Below are 10,499 nucleotides of genomic sequence, written 5' to 3'. Positions count from 1 at the left end.
GCAGCAGGATCAAGTAGAGGTGCTGGCGGTTATCCCAAAAATGCTGTTACAGAAGTGTTGCGGCACACCTGGGATGGTAATGAAAAATTGCAGCCCAGAGTAATGAAGTGACTTATAAAGAAATTGACCTTGTTTCTGTGAAAGGAGAGTAGAAAAGTGAGAAACCAGAGTTACTGCAAAATTCTGAGTGGGGAAAAAAAAGCCTGTCGAAACATACTAGTACTGAATCAAAAATGTGTCGCTCTGTGGTGGAAGCAAGGGGAACACTCTAGGGAATCCTTTTGTCACCTCTGCAGATTTTGGCATCAGGCCCATAGCACTGCAGGATTGGAAATCAGCTAGATTTTTGAACAGGCTTCACATTCCTAAAGGCATATGGTACTTTCCTATTGTGTTGTTATAGCTGAAAGTTATATCTTTGTTTTGAGTTATAATTATTTGCTTCTATCCCGCCTCACTAAGCAAAAGTGAGAAAACAAAGACTTTGCTTACTGTATGGTTGCTTTCAGCTCCTTCCAGATATACAGCATCAGTAAACAGATTGATTCCCTGTGAACTGCTATCTGCGTTCTTCTGACACTCAGGAGAAAGTGCTGACAGGCTGCTTTTCCCCAAAACCAGCCAGTGGTTGTAGCAGAGCCTTTTCCCTCTCACAAGAGGGTCTCAAAAAATAGCAAAACTGATTCAGAAATCTACTTGTTGGAACTTTTCCCCCCCCTTCTCTTTTCCACACAGTTACTAAAGGTGTACTTTTCTTTTTTAGGCTTAAATACAAAGTGAGTAAGAATGTCAATAGTCACAGTCCAGCTTGGCCAGTGTGGTAATCAAATTGGTCATGAGGTGTTCAGTGCTGTCTGCAGTGATGTCCATGGCACACACGGGCTGTGCTCCAGAAAGGAGAACGACTCCTACCACGAGGCTTGCAAAGAACGTTTTTTCTGCGAGGAGGAATCTGAAGGTACAGCACTTGTTTCCCACACAGGGTCTGGTTGACAGCCTAATACAGATTAAAGTACAGAAATAATTGAAGTCTTTTACCTCTAGTTGAAGAATGAGTTTTACTTGCAGTCTTGAATTGCTGCAACCCTCTGCCTTCACAACACTGCTCACAACCATGGAAGCAATTTCAGAGCAGTGAGGTGTCTGAGACCACAGAGCAAGTCAGCTGGAAACTGAGCATACGTACACCTCTAACCTGTCCTTCCAAGCATCTGCATTTTCTTCTGTAGGTAGATCATGGACTAGAACCCAGAGTGTCTGAATCTGGTGTTATCAAATCCGTTAAGTGGTTTCTTTCCCAAAAGATTTATCCTCTCTAGTGTTTAGATTGTCTTTGGAACAATAGAAGGTTCTCCAGAAATTCAGGGCCTTGCCACGTCCGTTCTGTACTGCCCCACTAAATAAATAGTTTAGCTTAAGTGGGTGGGAAGAATACAATTTAGGCCATGGTGTGAGTCTGTCCATCTTACATTAAAAAAGTTCTAATATTGGCACATTGTTCTTACTTTTGTTTTTCTTCCTATCCAGTACCTGTTGCCCGGGCCGTGCTTGTTGACATGGAACCTAAAGTCATCAGCCAAACCTTATCAATGGCTGCCAGGTCTGGCTCCTGGAGATACAATGACAGGTCACAGTTCTGCCAGAAGCAAGGGTCTGGGAACAACTGGGCAAACGGGTACGAGCCATCACTTCAAGCTTCACAAGGGGAACTGTAGAGGTTAACGAGCTCTCTAGGCCTGGTACTAACATTAACTGGATTTATTTTCCAGTTAGAGGAGCAATATATAGCAGCAAAGTGTGTAAACTTCTTTTTGCAAGGTGAAATTGGTATTTAAGGATAGGAAACAGTAAGCACATTTTATAAACAGCTGCCGTGCAAAATAACTTGCAGCTGAGGACTGTTTACTGTGTGTAGAATGGATGGCATAACATGAAATTATAGAAATAATTAATATGCTTTATGAATAGCTTCACCTTACTGCTTTTATTTTGCTATAACCTGCCATGCCTCACTGTTTTGTCTGTTACTCAACAGTTATTCTGTTCACGGGCCTAGACACAAAGAAGCAATAATGAATCTGGTGCAAAAAGAAGCAGAGAAATGTGATCGGCTCGGTGGATTTTTCACAATAATGAGCATGGCTGGTGGAACAGGATCTGGCTTGGGAGCATTTGTGACCCAGTGTTTAAGAGATGCCTTTCCAACCTCATTTATACTGAACCATGTTATCTGGCCCTACGGCACGGGGGAGGTGAGTGTCATATTTCCCAGAGACACTCTAAGCTTATAATCACTGTTTACTTTTAAACTTAAAACATCTGCAAATGAAATAAACTAGACAAGAGGTACTTCTTACTTTTTAAAAGTTCAACATGACAAAAAGTCAGGCAGCTAGCAAATTATTTCCTTAATATTTGGTACATGTTTTTTCGTTTTAAAGGATTCTTGGTGGTAAGTGCTAAAGTATAACAGTTTCATGAGGAGCTCTATTAGCTAACTAGAAATCTTCTGTTGGGATAGAATCTCAGCAGTTCCCAGACAGATTTTATTCTAGCATTGTTGTATGAAGGGTTGTGGGTAACAAGTTTTTCACAAGTCTTGCTCTTTCCATAAAAATGCTTTGCTAGCTCCTGACCTCACTCTGCACTTTGACGAAGAAAATTAATCACTCCCTAAACCATAACTGAGGAAATTACAGTAGCCAGAGGATTATAAACCAGAGATTGTTTGACTCTCATTTGTGTGTGGTTATTTCACTTGTTTCCAGGTCATTGTTCAAAACTACAACTCTGTCTTGACTCTGTCACACCTGTACCAGTCATCAGATGCCCTTCTTGTTCACGAGAATGATGTCGTCCACCAGATCTGTGCGCAGCGGATGAACATTAAGCAGATCTCCTTCAGGGATGTGAATCGAGTCATTGCCCATCAGCTGGGGAGTGTTTTCCAGCCCGCTTACACAGCAGCAGGAGGATCATGCTATAGCAGAAACCCCTTAGGTACCTACAGTCCAGCTGCCTCACCTGTCCTTGCACTGCTTTGTTGTCTTTTCTTGTTGTGAATTTAAGTTTTTCAGTGCCCTAACTTAAGTATTTAGATACATCCCAAGCTTTAAGATAGGAGAAGAGAAGCAAAAGACTTACATTAGAAGTGCAATCCTAATTTTGAGGCAGAGTCAAAAATAGATTCCCCAGCTTGCCTATTTCATTCTTTACCAAAAGAACCCTCTTTCTCCTTTTTCAAGTGATTACAGACACCCTTGTACCTATTTACAGTTCAGAGGAAACTTTTGCAGGACAGTAATTTTGGACCAAGTTCTACATTTCACATTAGAAGTTTGTATAAACTGAAACAAAGTGTAAGTTTTGTGGTTTGTTTAGGCAGAAAACAGGCCAGCACACAACTTGGTAGCAACAGGGCAACATTTGTATCTTTAAGGGATTAGAGAAAGTTCCTCGGACTGCCAAGAGTTTTGCTTGTAAAATTAAACTTTCACATCTGCCTCTTTAAGCTGTGCATAGGGTCTTCTAGATTTTGAGGCAGACTATAAAGCAAGGCAACTCTAAATTGTAAAGTAAGAGCTCCTAACATGCTTGTACAGAACTCAGTAGTATGTAGCAAGTTTGCGTTACTTTGATGCATGCCCATAGATTTGTCAAATTAAAACTTACATATCCTGCTTTCTTACTTTAAATTGCTAGGCCTTTGTAAAATTCCCCTCTCTCTTCTCCTATTTCAGCCAGCCTATGCAGTATTTCTGTCAAACGTGAGCAGCTGTGAATTTCTTTCAGGAGAGCTGATGGAGACGTTGGTTCCACATCCCGAATTCAAGATGTTGGGTCTGCGTAACATACCTCAGATGCCTGAAAACTCCCTCGCCTACAGCACGTTCAGTTGGCCTGGACTCATCAAACACTTAAGGCAGATGCTCATTGCTAATGCTAAAATGGAGGAAGGTAAAAAGCATTCACTCAGCTTCAGGATGCATCATGCTTCAACCATGTATTTTTAGAGGTGAAATAGTGCCTGTTGTTTGGAGGAGCTCACTGACTAATGCAGTGAGTCCAGAAAGGAGTTGCTGCCCTCTGACAGCTGGAATTTGCCTCTACATAACCAGCTGCTCCTGCAACTATTCACTCAGCTGCCTTGCTCCAGTTTTTGCTCCCAGACATCTCAGTTAATTATAACCGTTGAAAATACTCAAAACAAACCAAAAGTCTTTGGCCCTGTCCTTAATTTACATGATTCATTTGGAACATTCCTTGGATAGTTAGTTCTGCTATGCTTTTGCTTTTTACACCTTCTACCAATAAAAATCATGCTTAGCTCTCCCATATCACTTACATGGGGAATTCAGTGGAGCTTCCAGTTATGCAAAGTATGGGCTGGCAGATTGCTAAGTATAGAAACAAGTATCCATTTTCTCTGGTGAGACCAGTGACTAGGAGGCAAATACTGCTGATCAGCAGTTTTTCTCTGAGAATTGTGTAATTGCTGCTTAACTAATGTGCAGAAGTTACAGGCTCATATGATCTCAGCTTGGGGCACAGTGTTAGTTGCCATCCAGCTCTTCAGCTAGTCTGAAACCATATTTCATGAAATATTAACTTTTTTTTTTATAACTTTTTTTGCCAAAATCTCACAGGTATTGACTGGCAAGTACGACCCCCACGTCTAGGCACCTCCTGCTCCTCCAGTCATCCCACAAACAAGCTGCCACAGTTCAATACTTCCATTGCCAACCTGGTGATCCTGCGAGGAAAAGACACGCACAGCACAGACTTAGGTGAGAAGGAAAACCACAGTACCTCAGTGACTCTCAGTTCACATCTCACTTTTCTTTGCAACTATATCTGATGAAAGTAAAAAGACTTAAAAGACCACATACTTGACTAATAAGGTAAATATTCCCTGTAGAAAGATTTTAATGTCCAAGGCCATGTAGTCCACTTCCTTCAGGCTGTTATATTTATGACCAAGACTTCTGTGTTTCCTGAAGCACTTCAGGGAAGGAGGAAGAGACTGAAGTCTATGTATGACAGGATTCTTGGCTGTATTGTCTGAAAATAGATTTAGCTGCTTCTGGAGTGATAAGCAAAACTTGCAGATGAAGCACTGATAGAAGAGTATGCTTCTAGATAATCTAAGGTTGTATTTTCAACAGGCTGACCCCTCTGCAGATTGGTTTTTAAGGCCTGAATTGATCTGCCAAGCATTGAATTGGTCACACAGGAGTACTGAGCTCACAATGTAGCAGTGTGTAGCTTTACATTTGTCAAAAGGGCTGTCTTATTTCTGCTACAGGAAGTTTCCAAGATCCCTCATTATATACATCATGGATAAACCCTCAGGATGCTTTTAATGCATGGAAAACACCACGAGCATTTAACAAGTATGAAAAATCTGCTTCCTTGGTCAGCAACAGCCAGTTTCTGCTGAAACCTCTTGACAATGTTGTAGGAAAAGCTTGGAATATGTTTGCTTCCAAGTAAGTGTAAATAGTTATGCTGATACTTCACTAATAACTGCTAATATCTTCACGGGTAGCAAAATCATTGGAAATACAGTTCACTCTTTCAGCAAAAGAAACTAATGGTGAATAAGCATGAAGACTCTTCCCACACTACAGGGGAAACATTTTTATGCCTGAAACACGACGGCAGGGTGAGGGGGACAGAGTAGTGCTTATATGCTGTGGATAAGCAAGACCACATATTCTAGTGCTGTCAGTTGGACTGTTTTCTCAGTACTGAAACTCCCCAAATTTAGGGCATTCCAATGTGACCACTCTAAAAATAACACATAGAAACTCTTTTATATAGTTTCTAAATTGTGTACAGACATGCTGCACAGTCCAGGAAAGGAGTTCCTGGCTCAGGTCAGAAGCATTTAGGGGACTTGTGTATTTACTAAGGCTCCCATGCTATTAGTTAGATTTGTCATTACAACCAAGAAATCTAGAAAATAATTGCCTCTTTACACGGCTCATCACGAAGCCAAGGTTACTGCATGTCACAGCAGATGTCTGCCAAACATGAGTTTCTAGCACAGGAATTCTGCAATTAAAAGCCAGAAGAGGAAAAATGTTGCCACAAGCTGTGCTCCTCCTTTTACCACCTCTTACAAAAACACCAGTGATGAGAAGCAGGTTATTCTGCACACACAGATTTAGGCTTTGCATCTCAAATCTATAAAATCTCATTTAATAATCCCTTCTTCCATTTCCCAGTTAGCTCAATGTTGTTAGCTGCAAATTTGTTTCCTTAAGCAATACACAAAGTTATAAAACCTATTAGAAACAAGTAATGACTTGCCAATAAGAACGAATTACAAAATGCATTATTCAGGAGACCACAGTAGAAACTAACCACCATGGCTCATGGGTGGTGGAAAAACATCTTCATCTGAAGTTTTTACAATAACTAGATGATCTGATTTCATGTGATTTCAACACACAGAGCCTACATTCACCAGTACACTAAATTTGGAATCGAAGAGGAAGATTTCCTGGACAGCTTCACAGCTCTGGAACAAGTCATCTCCAGTTACACCAGCCTGTGATTTTTTGTCTGAAATGGTCTGAGAGAAGCCAGTGCTGCAATACCTCCTGTCAGCTCTCTGAGGTGTATGAGTTACTGGACTGGGGCTGGTTTTCAGTCTTACAAGTCTTGTAAGCACTGTGTGCATGTGTTGGAAAAGTAAGAACTGAATCCAAACTGAATATATTCATATGGGCAAGTATTATTCATATTTAATATATCTAATAAACTGCTATTTTTCAATACATTTGCTATGGACTGTAGCTAAGTCTTTGAACATTATTTTTTGGCACTTGGATATTTTTCATAAAGAAGTCTGTAGAGAACTCTTTTTCTCCAGGCTGAACTCTAAATATCTAAACTATCATGAATTTATGTGATAAAAATGAAATGTGTGCTTGACTGCAGTGGCAAGGTATTCCTGATCCACCAATTTCAATTATTCATGACAAGATTTAGCCCAAAGAATGCTTCAGTATTGATAAAAATGCACAGTATCAGAATTACTAATCCAAGCTCCATTTGGGTACCATTGCAGATACAATAGTGTGCCACCTGCTCCTTTAAAGCAAAGTCAGACTTAAATTCTGTTTTAAGGACCTTAACCTTGACAAAACAGCAGAAGTTTTGAGCCATCTTTTAAAAAAAGGTACGAAGGGTTCTTCATTTTCCTGTCATGCTCCAGTTATATTAAAGATTATAATTAATTATACATTTTTGTGGCCATTCCCTGTGCCACGTTTTCAAGTGGTGTTACCTAACACTCAGAAAAAAGAAAATCCCTCTAGCACATGGGAGATCTAGGCTGTTTGTTACAGGTGAACCACAGGTTCAACCAAAACTACAGCTCCTGCTCTTCTTCCTCTAAGTTAGATGCAGGGAGTTTTAAGCATTATTTTTGTATTTATTTAAATATGTTTGGGAGGAGAATTGTTGGAAGATGTCAGATGTAAGAGCCTTTAATATAACATAATAAATATAACAGATTGTGTAACTTCCAAAGTGAATTTAAGGAACAGGCTCTAGTTTGAACAAGTGTTACCACGACCACAAGGTGGTGCCGCTGGGAAGCTGCAGCCTCCACACGCTCCGGACAGGAGATGGAATAGTTTGGCGGGGGGGGGTACAGACTGGATGCTTATAAAACAGGAGAATACAGTAGAATTAAGGATTATGTTGTAACCCTGAGCTTTCTTCTGCCTCTCTTAGCTTTTCACTCAAAGGTAGGGAGAGCTTTTGGAATTCTTGCTGTTCCTGCCCCTGTGTCACTGTTCTCCCATAGAAATAATCCCACTTGCTATTAAATAGGTATGCCAAAAATAGAAGTTTAAGAAAAAAAAAAATCAGTCCTACAGGCTTTTCCCTTGACAAGTGGGCAAATCTCAGAGTTACCCTTTAGGTTTTAATGCTGCTTCACACCATGTCTGAGCTGTTAACTAGGAGGGTGAGCATGCACACAGCATGATGCTAAAGACAACTGCAGTACAGCTACCAATGCCCACATAGAAATCTTCCCCTGATAGTAATTCTGATTTAGATTTTAAATATTTAACGCATTAACAGTGGTAGATGCAGAAGTGACCTTGAAATTCTGCTAGGCTTCAGTTAGAGCACTGCAGACACTCAGTGTTACTTTTTATTTCCTTTCCTGGTTTCATTAACCTCTTCACTTTTGTCCAGGCCAGGTACAGAAGCACTAAAATCCCCCCTGGAGCATCCGTCCTCAAAGCAGCTTTGGCACATAGCACCTGCAATAGCAGACAGACTTCTTGACAAGAGTCAAGGAACCATACAACTGAGTCTGAAGAAAGTAAGTAAGTAGAGAGGCTAAGTTCCCACTTGCTCAGATACCTCCACAGTACTTACTAGCTGGTCACCAGCATGGTTGTGTCACTGCAAGCCTCTGCATTGTCATACATCTGGTGGTAGCTTATAGAAAGACAAAAGAATCATAGTTCAACTGTCCAGCCATACTTCAAGCTCCATACTGCTCAGTAAAATCTAAGTGGTTTGGAAGTTCAGAACTATATATAACTTTTGTTATACCTTTTTTTTTTTTCCACTAAGTTGCTTCCTGGCAGCTGGAACTGGGGCCTGTTCTGATCAGAAGGGCTTTTCTGGTGCTGTGGTTTTGTCAGTTTCCACCATTGCCTTTAACTTGGGCATTTCCACTGGAGGAAAGATTGCACAAGAGGTTAAGATAAACAGCACAGGCAATTCAAGTTTGCAAGGAACAAAGGGTCAGGAAAGGAGACAGTATGGTGAGGTCCTTCCTCCTCCCTCCTTCAAAAGGCACAGGATGTTTAGCAACACAGAAATAATTTTCCCTAGTGTTTTCAACAGATATCAGACTGAGAACTTCTTCCAGTATCAAAAATTACAATAGGTAACCTCATGTCTGAAAAAAAAAGCCTGAGTCCCAGGAATGCAGAGGACAGGTGAAAGTTTTTTGAAGAGCTAAGGACAGATAAGTCCTCAGAAACAAGGAAGACAGCAACAGGTTATTGTAGTGCTGTATCAATGAGTAACTTTACTGCACAAATAACCTCACGTTATCTCTATGGATTGATAATTCTGAGCATGAAGTAAATACAGCAGGTGCTTATTGCACCTATGATGGCACAGACCCATATGAAAACAGAGGAAAGAGTCTGTAGCTCAAAGACAGCTACACCAACAGGTTCATTATGCTGAACAAGGATACTTCTGTAAGGATTTGTTCACAGTTAGGATTCAGAGAAAATCCTCCTACTTCCATGGGAAAACAGTTTTTCAAAGCATCAGTAGAGGATCACAACGATCAGCCAAATTTTGACAGATTCCTCAAAATTACAAAAAAAAAAAAAAAAAAAGGTGGGAACAAAAGGGTAGTGGTTGTATCAGCTGTTATCCCCTCCACTGCTCTGGAGAAGAGGCTGACAGGAATTGTTTTAGGCATCTCTAGGGTCCTTCCTGTTAGTGTTCTTCACAGCTGACCTCAGTTCTAGAATTCTCACACCCTTCCCCAAACCAAGCCTTCATTTTTTGATCTATAGCTGTATTCCTCTATTTTTTTTTTCCCCAGGATGTGGAGAGGGTCAAAAGTCACAGGAAGTGAATAGCTATTATCAAATACTCATCATCTACAATTACATTAGGAGGTGGAGTAGTAATTTTCTATTTTATTGATAAAAATTAAGTAAACAGTCAGGACCTGAAAGAGAGCCTTTATTTAATTATAAATTAAAGTTAATGAGGTAGATCAAAGGTCAGCACAAGCCACTGGCTCTCTGGGGCAGGAACAACAGACTCAGTGGCCTTGACCTAGCTAGTTTTAGGCAAACTACTCACAGGATGTCCCTAAACCAAGGAACAATACATCAGATCTCACTATTGTTTTTTGTAATGGACAGGTGCAGCTCTCTTGGAAGTTGATTCAAGGACTCTTAACTATGGGAGATATTTAATGAATAGGATCATTTGGGAAAAAAACAAACCAAAACAAGAACAAAAACTAACCAGTTACAAATACTTTAAATGTAGTGACTGTTGGGCAATTGACAGGGCACTAATGTAGTTGTAGACACAATTTGTTTGGACTTAAGCATATGTTGGTGCTTATAAGGTTAGACTGACTAAGAGTACAGAAAGGATGGAATCTTAGTGTAAGTACAGAAGGGGTTTTCAAGAGATTTACCAAACTGAAACAGCTCAAGAGTAAGGGGGAAAAAAATCTGTGGTTTCTACAACCACCAGGATTTAATCAATAAGAAAGAAGGAAGTAATGTTCAATTTATCAGCTGATACACTACTGGGAAACATTAAGATACAAAAGGCTATTAAATGAATAATTAATTTCCTCCTGCATTTATTAATAAATTCAGTATAGGTAAATATTATGAAATGAGGAACAATACATCCAAAAGGAAACATTCTCCAAGTGTATTTTAAAGAAGTCTGTGGTTTGCTGGACACCACTT

At 40.1% G+C, this 10,499-nt stretch overlaps 1 protein-coding gene across 4 annotated transcripts; it reads left to right on the top strand.

The window, feature by feature from the left end:
• Positions 1 to 719: 719 nt before the first annotated feature.
• TUBD1 (tubulin, delta 1) lies at positions 720 to 6,643 on the top strand. 4 transcript variants are annotated; one of them, XM_008937436.1, is made up of 8 exons: positions 720 to 958; positions 1,528 to 1,675; positions 2,036 to 2,252; positions 2,769 to 3,000; positions 3,793 to 3,957; positions 4,647 to 4,787; positions 5,306 to 5,489; positions 6,460 to 6,643. In XM_008937436.1, the coding sequence occupies exons 1-8, from the start codon at positions 787 to 789 to the stop codon at positions 6,560 to 6,562; spliced, it is 1,362 nt and encodes a 453-aa protein (XP_008935684.1). In that variant the 5' UTR covers positions 720 to 786; the 3' UTR covers positions 6,563 to 6,643. The 4 variants fall into 4 exon arrangements, with proteins under 4 accessions (XP_008935684.1, XP_008935685.1, XP_008935686.1 ...); XM_008937437.1 differs by lacking the exon at positions 3,793 to 3,957 and having other exon boundaries at positions 6,460 to 6,562; XM_008937438.1 differs by lacking the exon at positions 5,306 to 5,489 and having other exon boundaries at positions 4,647 to 4,794; positions 6,454 to 6,562.
• Positions 6,644 to 10,499: the final 3,856 nt, after the last annotated feature.

The sequence above is a fragment of the Merops nubicus genome, unplaced genomic scaffold (genome assembly GCF_000691845.1).
Source record: "Merops nubicus isolate BGI_N331 unplaced genomic scaffold, ASM69184v1 scaffold10583, whole genome shotgun sequence".
NCBI lineage: Eukaryota > Metazoa > Chordata > Aves > Coraciiformes > Meropidae > Merops > Merops nubicus.
Note: the sequence above shows the minus strand (reverse complement) of the source record. Positions and strands in the feature narration are given on the sequence as shown.